Source organism: Equus caballus, chromosome 16 (genome assembly GCF_041296265.1).
Source record: "Equus caballus isolate H_3958 breed thoroughbred chromosome 16, TB-T2T, whole genome shotgun sequence".
Taxonomy (NCBI): domain Eukaryota; kingdom Metazoa; phylum Chordata; class Mammalia; order Perissodactyla; family Equidae; genus Equus; species Equus caballus.
In genome coordinates, this window is record NC_091699.1 from 63,811,524 (window position 1) to 63,833,398 (window position 21,875).

General features: G+C 38.0%; 1 protein-coding gene across 2 annotated transcripts in view; it reads right to left on the bottom strand.

Moving 5' to 3' along the window:
- Positions 1–20,174: 20,174 nt before the first annotated feature.
- The window catches only part of STT3B (STT3 oligosaccharyltransferase complex catalytic subunit B), a 112,137-nt gene continuing 110,436 nt past the window's right edge, over positions 20,175–21,875 (bottom strand). For both annotated transcript variants that reach the window (XM_023620807.2, XM_023620806.2), the window contains one exon: positions 20,175–21,800. Coding sequence is in view for 1 of the 2 variants with exons in the window: in XM_023620806.2 (XP_023476574.1) it covers positions 21,720–21,800 (81 nt within the window). In the remaining variant the exon portion in view is untranslated. The remainder of the gene's footprint in view (positions 21,801–21,875) is intronic.

Sequence of the window (21,875 nt, forward strand, 5' to 3'; positions counted from 1 at the left end):
ATGTGAAAATTCCATGTTTGATTTTTTGAGGACCTGCCACACTGTTTTCCACAATGACTACACCATTTCGCAATCCCACTAGCAATTCATAAGGGTGTGAATTTCTCCACATCCTCCCCAACACTTAGTATTTTCTGTTTTTAGTAACCATCCTAATGGGCATGAAGTGCTATCTCATGATTCTGATTTGCTTTTCCCTGATGATTACTGTTGAACATCTTCTGGTATTTATTGGCCATTTGTATATCTTTTTTGGAGAGATGTCTATTCAAGTCCTTTGCCCATTTTCTAATTGGGTTATTTATGTGTTGAGTTTTTTAGGACTTGTTTATATATTCTGGATATTACTCTCTTTTATCAGATGTATGATTTATAAATATTTTCTTCCATTCTGTGGTTTGCCTTTTGACTCTGTTGATGTGTCCTTTGATGTACAAAGTATTTAATTTTTTTTTTATTAATGTTATGATAGATTACAACCTTGTGAGATTTCAGTTGTACATTTTTGTTAGTCATGTTGTGGGTACACCACTTCCCCCTCCGTACCCTCCCCTCACCCCCCCTTTTCCCTGGTAACCACCGATCAGATCTCCTTCTCAATATACTAATTTCCACCTATGAGTGGAGTCATATAGAGTTCGTCTTTCTCTGACTGACTTATTTCGCTTAACATAATGCCCTCGAGGTCCATCCACGTTGTTGTGAATGGGCCAATTTCGTCTTTTTTTATGGCTGAGTAGTATTCTGTTGTGTATATATACCACATCTTCTTTATCCAATCATCAGTTTTTGGGCATGTAGGCTGGTTCCACGTCTTGGCTATTGTAAATAATGCTGTGATGAACATAGGGGTGCAACGGACTCTTGAGATATCTGATATCAGGTTCTTAGGATAGATACCCAGTAATGGGATGGCTGGGTCATAGGGTATTTCTATTTTTAACTTTTTGAGAAATCTCCATACTGTTTTCCATAGTGGCTGTACCAGTTTGCATTCCCACCAACAGTGTATGAGGGTTCCTCTTTCTCCACAACCTCTCCAACATTTGTCACTCTTGGTTTTGGATGTTTTTGCCAATCTAACGGGTGTAAGGTGATATCTTAGTGTAGTTTTGATTTGCATTTCCCTGATGATTAGCGATGATGAACATCTTTTCATGTGTCTATTGGCCATATTCATATCTTCTTTTGAGAAATGTCTGTTCATGTCCTCTGCCCATTTTTTGATCGGGTTGTTTGTTTTTTTGTTGTTAAGCCGTGTGAGTTCTTTGTATATTATGGAGATTAACCCTTTGTCGGATAAGTGGCTTGTAAATATTTTTTCCCAATTAGTGAGCTGTTTTTTTGTTTCAATCCTGTTTTCCCTTGCCTTGAAGAAGCTCTTTAGTCTGATGAAGTCCCATTTGTTTATTCTTTCTATTGTTTCCCTCAACTGAGGAGTTACAGTGTCCGAAAAGATTCTTTTGAAACTGATGTCAAAGAGTGTACTGCCTATATTCTCTTCCAAAAGACTTATTGTCTCAGGCCTAATCTTTAGGTCTTTGATCCATTTTGAGTTTATTTTGGTGTGTGGTGAAAAAGAATGGTCAATTTTCAATCTTTTGCATGTGGCTGTCCAGTTTTCCCAGCACCATTTGTTGAAGAGACTTTCTTTTCTCCATTGTAGGCCCTCTGCTCCTTTGTCGAAGATTAGCTGTCCATAGATGTGTGGTTTTATCTCTGGGCTTTCAATTCTGTTCCATTGATCTGTGGACCTGTTTTTGTACCAGTACCATGCTGTTTTGATCACTGTAGCTTTGTAGTATGTTTTGAAATCGGGGATTGTGATTCCGCCGGCTTTGTTTTTCTTGCTCAGGATTGCTTTAGCAATTCGCGGTCTTTTGTTGCCCCATATGAATTTTAGGATTGTTTGTGCAATTTCTGTGAAGAATGTTCTTGGGATTCTGATTGGGATAGCATTGAATCTGTAGATTGCTTTAGGTAGTATGGACATTTTAACTATGTTTATTCTTCCAATCCATGTGCAAGGAATGTCTTTCCATCTCTTTATGTCATCGCCTATTTCTTTCAAGAAAGTCTTGTAGTTTTCATTGTATAGATCCTTCACTTCCTTGGTTAAGTTTATCCCAAGGTATTTTATTCTTTTCGTTGTGATTGTGAATGGGATTGAGTTCTTGAGTTCTTTTTCTGTTAGTTCATTGTTAGTGTATAGAAATGCTACTGATTTATGCACGTTAATTTTATACCCTGCTACTTTGCTGTAGTTGTTGATTATTTCTAATAGTTTTTCTATGGATTCTTTGGGGTTTTCTATATATAAGATCATGTCGTCTGCAAACAGCGAGAGTTTTACTTCTTCATTGCCTATTTGGATTCCTTTTATTTCTTTTTCCTGCCGAATTGCTCTGGCCAGCACCTCCAGTACTATGTTGAATAGGAGTGGTGAAAGTGGGCACCCTTGTCTTGTTCCTGTCCTCAGAGGGATGGCTTTCAGTTTTTGTCCATTGAGTATGATGTTGGCTGTGGGTCTGTCATATATGGCCTTTATTATGTTGAGGTACTTTCCTTCTATACCCATTTTATTGAGGGTTTTTATCATAAATGGGTGTTGGATCTTGTCAAATGCTTTCTCTGCATCTATTGAGATGATCATGTGGTTTTTGTTTTTCATTTTGTTGATGTAGTGTATCACGTTGATTGACTTGCGGATGTTGAACCATCCCTGTGTCCCTGGTATAAATCCCACTTGATCATGGTGTATAATCTTTGTGATGTATTGCTGTATTCGGTTTGCCAAAATTTTGTTGAGGATTTTTGCATCTATGTTCATCAGTGATATTGGCCTGTAGTTCTTCTTCTTTGGGTTGTCCTTGTCAGGTTTGGGGATCAGAGTGATGTTGGCTTCATAGAATGTGTTAGGGAGTACTCCATCTTTCTCAATTTTCTGGAATAGTTTGAGAAGAATAGGTATTAAGTCTTCTTTGAATGTTTGGTAGAATTCTCCAGAGAAGCCGTCTGGTCCTGGACTCTTATTTTTGGGGAGGTTTTTGATTACCATTTCTATTTCCTTACTTGTGATTGGCCTATTCAGATTCTCCATTTCTTCCTGATTCAGTTTGGGGAGATTGTAGGAGTCTAGGAATTTGTCCATTTCTTCCAGGTTGTTCAATTTGTTGGCATATAGTTTTTCATAGTATTCTCTTATGATCTCTTGTATTTCATTGGTATCTGTTGTGATTTCTCCTCTCTCATTCCTAATTTTATTTATTTGCGATTTCTCTCTTCTTTTCTTGGTGAGTCTGGCTAAGGGTTTGTCAATTTTGTTAATTCTTTCGAAGAACCAACTCTTTGTTTCATTGATCCTTTCTATTGTCTTTTTTGTTTCAATATCGTTTATTTCTGCTCTTATTTTTATTATTTCCCTCCTTCTACTGATTCTGGGCTTTGTTTGTTCTTCTTTTTCTAGTTCTGTTAGGTGTCGTTTGAGGTTGCTTATGTGAGCTTTTTCTTGTTTAGTGAGGTGAGCCTGTATTGCGATGAATTTCCCTCTTAGGACTGCTTTTGCTGCATCCCAAATGATTTGGTATGTCGTGTTCTCATTTTCATTTGTCTCCAGATAATATTTGATTTCTTCTTTAATTTCTTCAATGATCCATTGTTCAGAAGCGTGTTGTTTAGTCTCCACATTTTTGCACCTTTCTCTGCTTTTTTCTTGTAGTTGATTTCTAGTTTCATAGCATTATGATCAGAAAAGATGCTTGATATTATTTCAACTCTCTTGTATTTATTGATGTTTGCTTTGTTTCCCAAAATATGGTCAATCCTTGAGAATGTTCCATGTGCACTTGAGAAGAATGTGTAACCTGCTGTTTTTGGATGAAGCGTTCTATATATATCTGTTAAGTCCATCTGGTCTAATTTTTCATTTAATTCTATTATTTCCTTGTTGATTTTCTGTCTGGATGTTCTGTCCATTGGTGTTAATGTGGTGTTGAGGTCCCATACTATTATTGTATTGTTGTTGATGTCTTCTTTTAGTTCTATTAAGAGTTGCTTTACAAATTTTGGTGCTCCTGTGTTGGGTGCGTATATATTTATAAGTGTTATGTCTTCTTGGTGGACAGTCCCTTTTATCATTATATTCTGTCCCTCTTTGTCTTTCTTTATCTGTTTTGCTTTGAAGTCTACCTTGTCTGATATTAGTATAGCGACACCTGCTTTCTTTTGTTCATTATTAGCTTGGAGTATTGTTCTCCATCCCTTCACTCTGAGTCTGTGTTTGTCTTTGGGGCTGAGGTGTGTTTCCTGGAGGCAGCATATTGTTGGGTCTTGTTCTTTGATCCATCCTGCCACTCTGTGTCTTTTGATTGGGGAGTTCAATCCATTTACATTTAGAGTGATTATTGAGATGTGGGGGCCTACCACTACCATTTTGTGTCTTGTTTTCCGGTTTTCTTCAATTTCCTTTGTTTCTCGTCCCATGGTTTAATCTGTTCTGATGTAGAGCTGCTACTCTCTGTTGTTGTCCTTCTACTTATCTCCTCTGCTCTTGGTTTTGTAGCCCCTTTCCTTTTTTGGATTTTTCAGGAATGAGGGTTTTCCTGAGGATTTCCTGAAAAGGAGGTTTTGTGTCAATGAACTCCCTTAATTTTTGTTTATCTGGGAAAGTTTTTATTTCTCCATCGTATTTGAAGGGTATTTTCGCTGGGTAGAGAATTCTTGGCTGTAGATTTTTGTCCTTCAGATTTTGGAATATATCATTCCACTCTCTTCTAGCCTGTAAAGTTTCTGCTGAGAAATCTGCTGATAGCCTGATGGGGGTTCCTTTGTAGGTTAGTTTCTTTTGCCTGGCTGTCCTTAGTATTTTCTCCTTGTCGTGGACTTTTGCTAGCTTCACTAGTATATGCTGTGGAGTTGGTCTTCTTGCATTGATAGTTTGGAGTTCTGTTGGCTTCTGTCACCTGAAGATCCATCTCTCTCACCAGATTTGGGATGTTCTCAGCCATTATTTCTTTGAATAGGCTTTCTGCCCCTTTCTCCTTCTCTTCTCCTTCTGGTATACCTATAATCCTTACGTTGCATCTCCTAATTGAGTCTGATAATTCTCGGAGAGTTTCTTCATTTCTTTTTAGTCTTGCTTCTCTCTCCTCCTCTGCCTGCAGCAATTCTATATTGCCATCTTCCAAATTGCTAATTCTTTCCTCCATATTATCGGCCCTACTGTTCAGAGCATCTAGATTTTTCTTACTCTCCTCTATTGTGTTCTTCATTTCCAATATTTCTGTTTGGTTCTTCTTTATCGTATCAAACTCTTTTGTGACATAGCTCCTGAACTCGTTGAGTTGTCGGTCAGAATTCTCTCTTAACTCATTGAGTATTTTAATGATGGCTGTTTTGAAGTCATCATCATTTAGGTTAAATATCTCATTTTCTTTGGGATTGTTTTCTGTGTATTTGTTATTTTCTTTCTGTTCTGGAGATTTAATGTATTTTTTCATATTGCTTGATGTTGTTGATTTGTGCCTCCACATAGAGATAGAGTTTAGTTGCTCCTTTCACTTGTTTCAGCTGCTGTGGTGGGGGAGCAGCTGTTTATACTGCACCAACCAGGAACCCTGTCTGCAGTTGCTAGCTGGGCCTGGGCCCCTCCTCGTAGTCACAGTGGTCCTTTGGATTCCCTCCTCTGCTGTGGGGGCCGTCACAGGGGGGCTTCAGGCTGCTGGTGCCTACTGTTGCAGCCCACCTAGACGTGCTCCCTCCTTGGGGTCTGCAACGGTGTTATGGGCTTTTCCAGCGGTCAGGGGTGGGATCACTTATATTTGTCACTCCGTCGCTGTCGGCACCCACAAAATCTCACTTGTCCACTATGGGTCGCAGGAGAGCTATTGGCATCTTCTACAGTCTGTGGTTAGTTCACCTAGCTATGCTACTTTTGTCCCGGGGTCTTCCAGCCTTGTGGCTGCTAGATGGGTGCTTTCTACTAGTGCTGTGCAGAGGCTTTCCCTGAGGCTGCTGTGAGCCTGTAGGGTTTCCCCCTAGGCTACGGAGCTGGGTCGCTGGAACTCCCCCACCCCAGTCCTGTTCCCCAGGAACTCGGGGAGCCCTTTGCCCTGTCTTGGGGGATAGCCGGAGATCCTGATTTCAGTGGTAGCTGGTCAGCTGCTGCCCTGCCTGATATTCTCCTCTCCGGGACCCTCCCGGTATTGTGGATGCTGGGCGTGGCCCCTCCGCTAATAGCAGACAGAGAGTTTTGTCTGCTGCCTGGGCAGAACTCTGGAGCTTCCCCTCCGGGCCGCGGAGCCGGCCTCTGGAGCTTCTCCCAGCCCCAGTCCTCTCCGAGATCTCTGAGATCTCCAGCAATCCCCAGCCCCGCAGGGTGGGCAACAGCAGCCTGGGATCACCTTGCCCTCTGGGATTCCCTCCGGGACCTTCCTGGAGTTGTGAATGCTGGGCGTGGCCCCTCCGCTAAAAGCAGACAGAGAGTTTTGTCTGCTGCCCGGGCAGAACTCTGGAGCTTCCCCTCTGGGGCGCAGAGCCGGCCTCTGGAGCTTCCCCCAGCCCCAGTCCTCTCTGAGATCTCTGGCAATCCCTAGCCCCATGGGGCAGGCAACGGCAGCTGGGGGTCGCCCCACCCTCTGGGATTCCCTCCGGGACTTTCCCGAAGTTGAATGCTGGGCGTGGCCCCTCTGCTAATGGCAGACAGAGAGCCCTGTCTGCTGCCCGGGCGGAACTCCGGAGCTTCCCCTCTGGGGTGCAGAGCCGGCCCCTGGAGCTTCACCCAGCCCCAGTCTGCTTGGAGATCTCCGGCAATCCTTAGTCCCACAGGGCGGGCAATGGCAGCTGGGGGTCGCCCCGCCCTCTGGGATTCTCTCCGGGACTTTCCCGGAGCCGTGAATGCTGGGCGTGGCCCCTCTGCTAATGGCAGACAGAGAGTTTTGTCTGCTGCCCTGGCGGAACTCTGGAGCTTCCCTTCTGGGGTGCGGAGTCGGCCTCTGGAGCTTCACCCAGCCCCAGTCCGCTCGGAGATCTCTGGCAATCCCTAGCCCCACCGTGCAGGCAGTGGCAGCCGGGGGACCTCCGTACCCTCAGCGACTCTCTCTGGGACCCTCCGGGTGCCGCGAACACCAGGCGGGATCTCCCCGCGGGCCCAGGTGTGCAACTCCAAAGTTTCCCTCTGCGTTTAGGAGTAATTGTGGGGGGTTTAGGTAGGGTTCTGGTCACCTGTTTCCACCGTCGCTCCTCTGTTGTGTGCTCGCTCCTGCCCTAGATGTGTGTTGATCTTCTGGGGGCGTCCGTTGGAAGAAAGCCGCTTGCGGATACTAGGCTGTTCGGTCGGGGTTGGAGAGTTTTCACCTATTTCCACATCCTCCTGGAGGAAAGTCCATCTGCCTTCCGATGTATAGTCGCGTGGGTCTCTCAGACGTCCTGAGATGCTGTCTGGATATCCTTTCTTAAGCGATAAGTGTCCAAATAATTGTAGACTCGAAGGGGGAGAGACAAAGAGGACTACTCACGGCGCCATCTTGGATCTCCTCGTCCAAAGTATTTAATTTTGATGAAGTCCAATTTGTCTTTTTTCTTTTGTAGCTTGAGCTTTTGTTGTCATCCAAGAAATCATTGCCAAATCTAATTTCATGGAGCTTTTCCTCTGTGTTTTCTTCTAAGAATTTTATATTTTTATATTTTATTTTAGCTCTTGTGTTTCGGTTCTTGATCTATTTTAAGTTAATTTTTGTAAATGGTGTCCAACTTCATTATTTTGTGTATGGATATCCTGTTTTCCTGGATTATTTGTTGAAAAGACTTTCCTTCCCCCATTGAATGGTCTTGGTACCTTTATCAAAAATTATTTGACCATCTATGCAAAAGTTTATTCCTGGGCTTTCTATTCTATTCCATTGGTTTATGCCAGTACCAGGCTGTTTTGATTGCTGTAGCTTTGTAGTAAGTTTTGACATCACGAAGTATGAGACTTTCAACTTCTTTCTTTTTCAAGATTGTTTTGGCTATTAAGGGTCACTTGAGATTCCATATGAATTTTAGGATAGAATTTTCTAGTTTTGCTAAAAACATTGTTGGAATTTTGATAAGCATTGCATTCTCTCTGTAGATTACCTCATGCAGTATTGTCATCTTAATAGTATTGTCTTCTAATCTGTGAACATAGGATGTCTTCCCATGTATTTATGTCTTTTGGAATATTTTGTAGTTTTCAGTATACAAGTCGTTTACCTCTTTAGTTTATTCCTAAGTATTTTACTCTTTCTGATGCTATTGCAAATGGAATTCCTTTCTCAATTTACTTTTTGGATTGTTTATTGTTAGCATACAGGAACAAGTGATTTTTATTTGTTGATTTTGTGTCCTGCGACTTTGCTGGGTTTATTAGTTCTGAGAGTTTTGTGTGGAATCTTTAGGGTTTTCCAGATATAAGATCATACCATCTGTGAATAGAAATAATTTTACTTCTTCCTTTCTAATTTGGATGGCTTTTCTTTCTTTTTCTTGCCCAATTACCCTGGCTAGAACCTCTAATACTTAACTGGAAGTGGCAAAGCTGGTATCCTTATCTTGTTCCTGATCTTAGAGGAAAAACTTGCAATCTTTTGTCATTGGATGTGTTAGTTGTGGCTTTTTTATATATGACCCTTTGTGTGTTGAGGTAGTTTCCTTCTATTCCTAGTTGTTGAGTGTTTTTATCATGAAAGGGTGTTGAATTTTGTCAAGTGCTTTTTCTGTATCTATTGAGATGGTCATTTGTTTTTCTTCCTTTGTTCTGTTAATATGCGGTATATTACATTGATTTTGTATGTTCAACGGTCGTTGCATTGCAAGAATAAATCCCACTTGGTCATGGTGTATAATCCTTTTAATATGCTGTTGAATTTGCTTTGCTATTTTATTGATGATTTTTTCATCAATATTTATAAGGGATATTGTTCTGTAATTTTCTTATTGTAATGTCTTTTTCTGGCTTTGGTATCCAGGGTAATGCTGGCCTGATAGAATGTTAGGAAGTGTTCCCTTTTCAATTTTTTGGAAGAGTTTGAGAACGACTGATAGTTTTCTTTTTTGGGAGGTTTTAAATTACTGATCGAATTTCTTTCTAGTCAATAGGTCTTGTTCATATTTTCTGTTTCTTCATGATTGTCTTGGTAGGCTGTGTGTTTCTAGGAATTTGTCCATTTCATCTAGGTTGTCCAATTTGTTGCTGTACAATTATTCAAAATACTCTTATAATCCTTTCATTTCTATAGAATTGGTAGTAATGCCCCAACTTTGTTTTCTGATTTTTTCTTAATCTAGCTAATAGTTTATCCATTTTGTTGATCTTTTAGAAGAACCAACTATTAGTTTCAGTTTTCTGTTCTCTATCTCTGCTCTAATCTTTCATTATTTCCTTCCTTCTGTTAGCTGTGAGTTTAGTTTGTTCTTTCATCAGGCTCAAAGTTAGGTTGTTGATTTGAGATCTTTAGGAATGTAAGCATTTATAGCTATATATGTCCTCTTAGCACTGCTTTTGCAGCATCCCATACATTTTGGTGTGTGTGTGTGGTTTCTTTTTTTTTTTTTTAAAGATTGGCACCTGAGCTAACAACTGTTGCCAATCTTTTTTTTTTTAATTCTCCCCAAAGCCCCCCAGTACATAGTTGTATGTTCTAGTTGTGAGTGCCTCTGGTTGTGCTATGGGATGCTGCTGAGGCATGGCCCGACGAGTGGTGCCATGTGTGCGCCCAGGATCTGAATCGGCAACCCCTGGGCTGCTGAAGCAGAGCATGCGAACTTAGCCACTCGGCCTTGGGGCCAGCCCTGGTATGTGTGTTTTTATTTCATTTGTCTTAAGATATGTTCTAATTTCTCTTATTTCTTCTTGAGCCATTGGTTGTTAGAGAGTATTGTTTAATTTCCACATATTTGTGGATTTCTCAGTTTTCCTTCTGCTGTTGATTTCTAGTTTCATTATATTGTGATTGGAAAAGATACTTTGTATGATTACAGTCTTAAAATTTATTGACTTGTTTTGTGGGCTAACATGCACACTTGAGGAAAATGTGTATTCTGGTGGTTTTGGGTGGAGTGATTTGTATATGTATGTTAAGTCTAATTGGCCTATGGTGCTCAAGTCTTCTGTTTTCTAATTGATCCTGTCTAGTTGTTTTATCCATTATTGATAGTGGGGTATTGACGTCTCCTGTTATTGTGGAGCTGTCTGTTTCTCCCTTCAATAAATGTTTGCTTCATATATTTTGCAGTTCTGATGTTTGGTGCATGTATGTTTTTAAGTTATATGTTCTAATGAATTGCTTCTTTTACCAATATATAATGTCCTTGTGCCTTGGAAGTTTTTGGCTGAGTTTATTTTGTCTGATATGAGTATAGCCACCCCTGCTCTCTTTCGTTACTATTTGCATATTTTTCCCATCCTTTCACTTTGAACATTGTGTTCTTAGATCTAAAGTGAATCTCTTGTAGACAGCATATAGATCATCTTGTTTTTAAATCCATTCTGCCAATTTATATCTTTTGATTGGGGATTTTTACCCATTTACAAAAAGTAATTACTGATAAGGACTTTTGCCATTTTGTTTTCTGTATGTCTTATAGCTTCATTGTCCTTCATTTCCTCCCTTATTGTCTTTAGTTGATTTTGTATAGTGATAGATTTTTATTCCTTCCCCATTTTCTCTATATTCTAGTTATTTTCTTTGTGGTTACCAGAGGGATTAAATATAAAATCCTAAAGTTATAACAATCTATTTTAAATTAATACCAACTTCAATCACATACAAACACTTCTGTATAGCCCCACCCCTCTTTGTTATAGATGTCACAAATTACATCTTTTGTAATTATGTTTGTCTTTTAAATCCTGTGGAATGAAAAGTGGAGTTATGAACCAAAGTTATAATACTGGTTACCATATTTGTCTGTGTATTTACCTTTATATTTTTATTGTCTAAAGCCTTTCATTTCAACTTGAAGGACTTCATCATTGCTTGTAGGGCAGGTGTAGTGGTAGTAAACTCTCTCAGCTTTGCTTAACTAGAAAACAATTTCGTGTTTGAAGGACAGTGTTGACAGGTTTAGAATTATTGGTTTAGTTTGTTTTCTTTTAGCACTTATAAATATATCTTCCTCCTGGCTTCCCACGTTTCTACTGGGAAATCCACTGATAATCTTACTGAGCATTGCTTTTATATGACAAGTCACTTTTCTCTTCTACTGTTGAGATTCTCTCTGCTTTTGGCTTTCAACAGTTTGTGTGTTTCAGTGTGGTCATGGGTTCCTTTGGGTTTAACCTACTTGGAGTTTGTTGAGCTTCTTGAATTTGTAGATGTCTGTCTTCCCTCAAATTTGGGAAGTTTCCTGCGGTTATTTCTTCTGTCTTGCTGCCCCTTTCCCTCTCTTTTTACCTCTGGGACTCCCATAGAGTTATAGTGGTCCATTTAATGATGCCCCATAGGCTTTTCTTTCTTTTTTTTTTCCCTCACATTTCTACAATTTTTTGTCTCCTGAGACCTAATAAGTTCAATTGATTTGCCGTCATGGTTCTTTCTTCTTCCTGTTTGAGTGTTGTTAAACCCCTCTAGTCAACTTTTCAATTCATTTATTTTTTGCAGCTCCAGAATTTTTTTCTAAAAAGATAAATTTCTATTTTAGTTGATATTCTAACTTTGTACATGTTTTCCTTTAGCTCTTTGAGCATATTTGACATTTGGTTTAAAGTCTTTGTTTAGTACGTCTGATGCCTGTTTCTTAAGGATGATTTTTGCTGCATTTTCTTCCTTTGAATGGGCCGTGTCTTTTCTTTGAAAATTGGGCATTTGAAAAAATAACCATCTCTTTCAGTCTGTTCAAACTGGCTCTGTGCCAGGGAAGACATTCACTAATTTATAGGGTGTTTGAGCCCTGGGATTAGCCCAGGATGGAGGCTTAAGGTCCTGTCAGGTCTTTTCTGGGCATGTCTTGCCTGGGGCTGTGTGCTGTTTGATTCTTTCCTTATATATGGCTGTTTTTACATGTCTTAATTTTCCAGTTTTACCCCAGCTCCTTCTCAGGACCTTAGATGTCCTTTTGTCCCTCTACCTATAATTTCTTGCCCAGGCATCTACAGATCTGCTCTTCCTCCAGCTCTTATGAGTGGTGCCTCCCTCTTTCTGTCCCTTTTCCCAGCCTGAAATCTGAGCTATACCGCTTTTCCATATCTTAGGCAAGTTAGGTGATTAGTTAAGGACTATTCAGTTCTTCAGGCAGCCCTAGACACATTAGAATGTTGCAAATAAGCTCTGCTTTGCTTCCTCCTGTTTGAGAGAGGTCATTGGGAGTTGGGCTGCTGCTTTCTCCCAACCATGCCACACTGTGGAGGGGGTAGGGCAGGTGAATAAAAACACCATGAAATTTCCTACTGTTTTGAATGTGATTGATTAGGCATTTGTTCAGTTGCTATAGGCCACTGACGACTTATCTGGAGGCCCATAGTTAGTTATTTTAGCCAGTCTCTAATTGTCTGCCCCCCCCCCCCCCCCCCCCCCCCCCCCCGCTGGAGTTTCCATAAAGGAATGAGGCCTGGTGCTTCCTAGCCTCCAACCTTGCCCTGATTTTGTGTGTGCAGTATAACACAAGCATAGTGTAAAGGTCAAATGTACAGTGTAATGAATTATTTTAAAGCATATGACTACAATCCAACTCAGGAAATGGAACATTGCCGTGACTCCAGAACCTCCCTGCTTACTCATTCCTAACCAAATCTCCCATTATTCTCCCCTCACAAAGTTGACCATTATTCCAACTTTGTGTGTAATCAATCCCACTTTGCTTTATAGCTTTAACATGATGTATACATTCCTAAACAATATATTAGTTTTGCCTATTTTTGAACTGTATATAAATGGAATTGTGTTACATATCCTTTGGTCTGGCTTTTTACTTCAAATTATTTTTAAATCACCAATGTTATCCCTTTAAAATGTAGTTTATTCTTTTCCCTTCTATAATATTCCATTATATTAACATACTATCAATTTATTTCAGCTATTTTTGACAGATTTAGGAGTACAATTGCTGGGACATGGGGATGTGTATCTTCAGCTGCATCAGCTAATGCTGAAAAGTTTACCAGAGTGGTTTTAACAGTTTAAGTTCCTACTGGCAATATATGAGAGTTTGTTTTTTGCACATCCTAATACTTATTTACACATTTTAGCTAACTTGGTGGGTATGTTCCTTTTCATATATTTATGAAATGTATGCCATTTGGATTTCTTGTTAAGGACTAATCAAAATCTTGTATGTTTTTTCCTAAGAGTTCTTTATATATTCTGGGTATTGTGGTATTCATCCTATGTCAGTTGCAGGTTGGGTGACAATACATCCTCATTTGCCCAAGATACCCAGTGTGTGCCTGTGGTCCCAGGGTAAATATTAAAATGCCATTGAACAAAGGTGTAGAACTCACATTACCTGATTTCAAGACTTACTGAAAAGCTACAGTTAATCAAGACAGTGTGGTATTTGTGTGAGAACACACATAGACCAATGGAACATAATAGAGAATTCAGAAATAGATCAACACATTTTTGGTCAGTTTGTTTTCTACGAAGATGCCAACTGAATGGGAGAAATAATAGTCTTTTCAATGAATGGTGTTGGCTCCACTGGATAAAAAAATAAAACTCATATCTCAAGCCATATACAAAAATTAACTCAATAGATTGCAGACCTAAAAGTTAATTCTATATAGACCAATGATACAAAATGGGGGATTCTATTTTTTATATTTCCTGGGGAAAGGGCAGTAATAGAAGCTTGACTAGTGCCCACCTTCTGCATTGTTAGTGTAGCCTTTTCATCAATAGCTAGAACCACAGAAACATTTTAAATATATATTTCCTTCAGCAGGATACAAGCCTGAGTTCTGATCCATGTTGGTCTAATGAAGAATAGATGATGTTTGTCTATCCAGCTTGTCTGCATAATTAAGATAGTGTACTGAGGTCAGGAGAATGCACTGTTGTCACAGTCACTCTGGCCGCCATTTGATCTTGTTTTCAATCTCATTAGCTCCAGCTTTCACTGAAGCCGATTTCACAAAAGCAGACACTTGATATTCTAATCAAAATGCTTCTAGGCTCTTTTTAAGATTTAAAAAATAATGGCAACTCTAAGAAAATTCTATATTTTCTAAGTAAATAAAATATTAAGAGATTAATACAAATTTTGTGCCTCCCAGAGACAGATAGTCATAATGTGTAGCTATGAGACAGCAAAATAGAGGTGAAGTTCTAAGAAACAGATTAAATGCTATATATGTTTTAGGATCCGAAGGACCATAGATAATTTCATTTCTAATATTTTACTTTTTTTTAAAAAGCTGGGCACCTGAGCTAACATCTGTTGCCAGTCTTCTTTTTTTCTTCTTCTTCTCTCCAAAGCCCCCAAGTACGTGGTTGTATATTCTAGTTGTAGGTTTTTCTGGCTCTGCTATGTGGGATGCTGCCTCAGCATGGCTTGATGAGCAGTCCTAGGTCTGTGTCCGGGATCCAAACTGGCAAAACCCTGGGCTGCTGAAGCTGGAGCGCACAAACTTACCCACTCGGCCTCAAGGCCAGCCCATATTTTACTTCTGATAGTAGTGGACTAGGGAGTTTGGACCAACTCCCTGGCTAAGAACACTTGCTCTAAGACTTCTAGAACTAAGTATCACCAGGCCACAATCTAGGAAATGGAAATCCCAAGAGACACGCTTAGCATTTGGGGCCATTTTTCCCTAGAAATTGGCAGAGACTAGACAGCAATTCAGTAACCTTGTAGAACTAGGACAAATGTTGGTATTGAAATCTGTGTGGGTGAGGTCCTTGAAGAATTTCAGCCTGGGAATAATGAACTAACCTAACCCTTACAAGGATGGTAGGCTAGCTTTGTATAGCATATTATCAATCATCACTTAAATTGGGTAAGGGGATTCTGGCATGCTATTTTCCCTAGGTACCTAGCAGAAACAAAATCCTCTATAAAGGAAAATATCATCCTAGGCCTAAACTTAAACAATTTCTTAAATATGTCTGGAATACAAAAAACTCCTGTACATTAGGAGATAAGATCACATGAACAACCAGCGGGGACATACACACACACACACACACACACACAAATACACACACAATACAAACACCCACAAGAGCTCTAGATAGTGGATTTATCAAACACAGTTTAAAATAATTATGCTATTTAAATAAAAGAAGATTGAGCATGTCAGTGGGTCAGCTGTAAACCATAAAAAGAGATTGGGGATGGGAGATAAATTCTGGAATTGAAAAGTAGCATAAGCAAGATGAACTCAATGGAGGGGTTTAACATCACAGTAGCCATAATTGATGGCAGAATTGAGTTAGGAGTAAATACACAGAATGGAGAGGCAAAAGTAGAGACAGCCAATAAAGAAGGTCTAATAACGTTTAATTGGAGTCTCACAAGGAGAGCAGAGAGAGAATGCGGCAGATTTAAAGAGATAATTGAGACTTTTTAAAAAACTGATGAAAACCAACAAGCTACAAATCAAAAAAGTTCAACAGATCCAAAGTAGGGTTCATAAGGACGAAAAAGATACATCAGGCAAACATCTTAAATAATAACACTATTATTAATCAGACAAAATAGGCTTTAACAAAAGCATTACTGAAAGTCTGATATTTCTGAAAATCAAAAATTCAATTCACCAATGAAATGTTCCAAATGTATATACACCTAATAATATGGGTTCAAAACATATAAAGAAAAAACTATGATAGTATACGATTTCAATACATCCTTCTCAGCAAATAACAGAACAAGCTTCAGAGAGATTATGGTATATATATTTTGGACCACAGAGCAAATTTCAACCATTTTCCAAGAATTAAAATTATAGAGTATCCAACTATAATGTAATTAAGGTAGAGATTGATAATAAGAGGATAACTAGAAAACCACTATATTTGAAAATCAAGAAACATCTAACCCATAGTTCAAAGAAGAAAATACAATAGAAATTAAAATATGCATTAAACTGAATGACAGTTCACATCAAAACTTGAGAATGGAATTTAAACTATGCTTGAAGTAAATCTGTAACTTGAAATTCCTATATTATGAAAAGACGAAATCAACACGCTAAGTTAAAAAGAACTCCTCTCTTCCAAGGAAATAAAAGGAAATTAACACAAATTAATGAAATTAAAAAAAATACCATGGAAAATGTCAACAAAGCCATAAAATGGTCTTTGAAAGAAAAAACAGGCTAACAAAATTGGTAAAAACTGCAAAGGAAAATGAGGAACAAGGTAATGAGGGAGACAGAAGAAACAAAGAGAAAGAGATGGGGATGCAAGAAGAAAAAAGAAAACCAATCTCAGGGATGAAAAGGACATCACTATAGAATCTGCATATGTTATTAATAGTCAAGTCATATCAGCGACAATTTTACATTAATCTATTTGAAAATGTAGATGAAATTGACAAATCCCTTGAAAAACACAACTTACCAAACTGACATAAGGAATAAAAAGCCCAAATGATCCTGTGGCTGTAAAATGACTGAATCTGTAATTAAAGACCCATGCACAAAGAAAAATGCAAGCCAAAATGGTTTCACCAAGTTCTATCAAACATTGATGATTATTCCAGGAATGCAAATTTAGTTTATCATAGTGAACAAAAAGTCTCGGTAATTCACTCTATTAACAGAATAAAGGAGAAAAATTAAAATCATCTCAACAAATGAAGGAAAAAAACACTTGATAAACCAAAACTCATCATAAAAACTCATAGAAAACTGGGAAAAATATGTTCTCAATCTGATCAAAGATATCTACAGAATATCTACAGTAAACATAAAGGAGAGACATCAAAAATTTCCTGTGTGAGATAGGGAACAAGACACGGATGTTACCTTTTCCATGCAGTACTATACTGGAGGTCCCAACTAGTGCAGCAAAAGCGAGAAAATTATATATATAACCATTTGAAAGGGAGAAATAAAACTGCCATTACTCTCAGATTATGATGGCATATGTTTATAATAAAAGATAATCTGAATAAATAGTTAGAATGAATTTAATAGTTGAGTACAATTTCAACATAAAACCAACTTTCTCTATACTGACAATTGGAAAATAAAATTTAAGACAGTATTTACCAAAAAGTAACATATACCTTGTAATAAAACTTATGAAAATGTGCAAGATTTAAAAACTATAAAACAGAGATTAAAGATGACTTAGACCTATATAAATTGAAGGATATGTCACATTAATAGAAAAAAGACTTGAAAGGTTAAAAATGCCCAATCAAAAGCGCGACAAGCTTTGTCTTTTTTTGGTGTTACTTAACAACCTGGTTCTAAAATTTATATAAAAAAGCAAAGGGCGATAACCAGCTAAGACAAATTTAAAGAACAAGGTGGGGATGGGAGAGGGACTTGCTTTCCCATATCTTAATTATCTTAATTATCTTAAAGCTATACTTAGTCAACACACAAAGGTAAGAACTCTCTGGACTATGACATAGAATCGGAGAATATACTCATATGGACACTTGATTTACTGCCAAAGGAGTATTGCAGAGCTGTAGGAAAAAGGATAGTCTTTCCAATAAATGCTACACAGATAATTAGGTATACATACGCAAAAAACAAAACAAAACAAAAAATGATTCACACCGTACTCAACAAATGAATTCCAGGCAGACTGCAAAGCTAAGTATAAAAGATAAAACAAAAAATTTTCTGGGAAAGAATAGTAGACTATCATCTTCACATCTTGGGTTAGGAATAGACTTTTTAAACAGGGCATAAAAAGCTATAGGCACACAGAAGATTGAAAGGACCACATTAAAATAATGAATTCCTAGGCAGTCTGTAACACAAATGATGCAAGGCTTATATACAAGATATATAAAGAATTCCTACTGATATAATAAAAATTAAAAAAAGAAAAAGAGACTGGAACCAAAACCTTATTAAAAAGGGGATTTCCAAATGATTAACCTCATTAGCAACCTGGAAAAGGCAAATTAAACACGATGAGAAATCACTGTTCACCCACCAGACAGGCCAAATTAAAAAGACTGGCAAGGGCTGATTACAATGTGGGAGTAGTAAGGACCTTCACATCCCACTCAGCAATTCTACTTTATCAGGTAAATACCCACAAAAATGTATACACATAAGCTCCGAGAAAGATGTAAAAGAATATTCCTACAGCATTATTTGTAACATCCTCAAACTGGAAACAATGTAAATATCCACCAACAATAGAATGGGAATGGGAAGGGGTGTGTGTGTGTGTGTGTGTGTGAGATAAGGGAATACTATGTAATACAATGAAAATAAACTTACAGCGGCATGCAACATTCTGGATGCATTTCACAAAAACTGAGCAGCAGCTAGATACAAAAAAATACATACTTTGATTCCATTTATATTGCTCAAAGAATAGGTGCAATTAAACATTATGTTTAGAGAGAAATACTGAATTGTTAAAATCAGAAATCAAAATAATTACCATAAAAACTAATAGAGTGATTACCTTCTGAAGAGGAAGGGGGACAGGCCAGTGACTGGAAGGGGGCATGAGGAAGCTTCTGGAGTACTGGCAGTGTTCTGTTCTCTGGACCTGGGCTGTGGTTACAAAGTTGCTTGTTTTGTGGTAATTCACCAAAGTGTCATTTTTGTGTTCTTCTTTGTGTTACATTTCATAATTAAAAAAAGTTTACTTTCAAAGAAAAATTAGAGGGGCTGGCCCCGGGGCCGAGTGGTTAAGTTTGCGCGCTCGCTGCAGGTGGCCCAGTGTTTCGTTGGTTCGAATCCTGGGCGTGGACATGGCATTGCTCATCAAACCACGCTGAGGCAGCGTCCCACATGCCACAACTAGAAGGACCCACAACGAAGAATATACAACTATGTACTGGGGGGCTTTGGGGAGAAAAAGGAAAAATAAAATCTTTAAAAAAAAAAAAGAAAAATTAGACATTATGACATTTCTTTACTTGTTGCTGTCTCAATTTCCTACTGTCTCAGTTGCAGACTGCTGTTGAGCTCTCCATTTATTCATTACTCCTCAACTGAGGATTATGGGCAGCAAGACAGATGTCGGACAAAACCCACATCAAGAAGCAGCAGTTCGAGCCAGATGAAGAGAACTGGGGAGATTGGTTGCATAACAATGTGAACATACTCAACACGACTAAACTGTGCACTTAAAAATGGTTAAGGTGGTGAATCTTATGTTATATATATTTTACCACAATTAAAAAAAAGGTACAGTTGCTCCAGATTTCATGATCTTATGGTTGCTTAGCTATGGACACACTAACACTCTACAGGACGCTTTTATACTATCTAGACCTCTGGCCTCTTGGTCATAGCTTACAGACTCAAATGAAGTCAAAACGCTACAAATGCAAACTCAAGTAGGTAACAACGTAAGTCCGAAAACTGAATTTTATCTTTGGACTTGCTGCCTCACTGTCTTATTTATACTACAGAGCACTCAGTTTTGTTCAATTCTAAGATACGGAACAAACCCAAAAGCTGTTTTATAGTCTAAAACTTCAAGGTCATGATCTTTAATACCTCCCTCTGTGATGTACAGTGTCAGTGATCACACATGAAATAAATTTAAAGATGTAAAGATTATTCTGAGACAATTATCCTATATTCCAATGTATTTAAACTACTATAATTTCACTTTTTTTTCCTACAACAAAAACCACAAATGTGGTTACAAATACAGCGTTTTATTAAGGCAATCTACTGAACCAAAATGTTTCCTAAAACTAAGAAAGGTGAGGGATCATTCCTGCTCTTAATGAGAAAATTCTACAATGAAGATAACTGATTAAATACCAGAACTTTCCGGAACAGGGCTTTTGTTAGAGTACTATCCTCATTTAAATGGAGATAAAATTCCTATTTGGCTAGGTGTCTTCTCCCTCACTCACCCATAAAAAGTCAAAATGAGATTTCATTCTGGGGTAGAGAGAAGGCAAAATAAAATAGTAGGTCTAAGTTGAACTAATCTAGCACTTCTTTTCTACACATATTCTCTAAAACCTTTGTAAGAGTGAACAAAGAAGGAAGTATACATTCAGTACTCTGTAACTCCTTTCAAAAATAAAAGATTCATAAAAGACAACAATTAACACAAAATTTGAATTAACTTTATTTCCCCTACAGTCAACAACTTCTCTGCATTGAATTTTAAAGCAACAAAGTAAAATAAAATCCCCCAAATAACAAGGTATCAGAAATCCAGATTTAGTTACACTTTATTTGTGAAAATGTTCAGCCATTTTATTGGTCTGTAAAAGAACCATCATCTGGGTCAAAAAGGAATTTTATAAATCAAAGAATATTCTACACTTTGGAAAAGAAAATCAGCAGTAACATTCTCACTGAATATCGTAAATTACACTTTTCTTCATAAAAGGTACATACTATTCTGCACTTTTCCACCAAAAGCAGTGGTGTAAGTTATGCTTGTTTATATAAAAAAAAGTCATATCCTGTGGCAGGAAAACTCTCTTTCACTTTTACTAAACAACTGGAGAAAATTTTCAAGTCTATATAAAGTTGCCTATAAGCTGGAAAGTGAACATGTTCAATCTCCATTTATATTTTAGTGCATTTTTTGACAATTGTCACATTTTTAATGAAAGTAAGAAAATGCATATAGCATTAAAGAGTGTTTCATCAAATGCTTAAGGGATTAAAAAAATATGGAGTGGAGGACAATCATTGTGACGGATGAAACTGTTATAAAATGAGAGAAATGCAGGCGAAGTTTACAAATCCTTTGTCATTTTGAAGAGTCACAGAAAATGAACTTTGGATACCTGTCCACTTTAAGGGTTTTTTCCTTAATCTTTTGCATGTAAACATAGTGCTAACCTCAGTACTAAGATACCAAACTTCATTCTAGTAAGCAACGTTCTGTGCAGTTGCCATGATTGCCAAAGGATATAAATTTAGCCCTTGAATGAAGAACATATGAGATCTGCTCTGTAAGTACCTGGTGAAAACAACTGCTGACAGCAGCAATAATGTGTCAACATAACTACTTGAATCGATTAGTTACTCAGAGGTCTATCTCTGAAACAGCAGCTTCTTCTTAGAGCAAATGGTAAGCAACAGAAAATGTACATTTGATGAAACATTCTTTGCATTGGAGAAACATGAAAATAAATATAGTTCAAGGAAGTATAGTTACTTTTCTAATACCTCTTTCTCAGACCTGTACTAGTTTACTGGTTCAAGAAGCTCGCATCACATTTGTCATTTGTATTTTACATATTGCTATTTGGGTAGTTCAAATAAAATGCAGGTCTTGTAAAAGAACAAAAACATTGACAAGTATGCATGTGCCAGGGACCAAATTAGAGGGTTCTTTGGTGCAATTAGTCCAAATTCTCAGATTTGAAGGATAATATGTACCAATAAAAAAAATCTGCTGTTAGACATTTACAGCAGTGCTCTGTCTTGCTTCACATTACAAATTGAAAACAGCTGTTCTCAATAAGCCAATTTTATTTTTTAAATCAGGCATCGCCAGAAAATTTTGTACATTAACCTGGACCAGTGATGGTTCTGTACCCTCTGTCGCTGTGAAACATGACATGAGCTAAAGGCAAAGACTGGTTCTCACAAGGACAACTGCTTCAAGTCAGGAACCAGAACAGTGTATTTAAACAGTCTTCTTAGATATTTTCTTGCCTTTCTTAAAAACTAGCTTATTTTTAATGTAGCCACGCTTCCTTTTTGTAGTCTAAAAAGAAAAGAGAACACATGTTGTTAGTGGTTTCCTACAAATTAAAAAAATATAAACACACACAGTTTACTG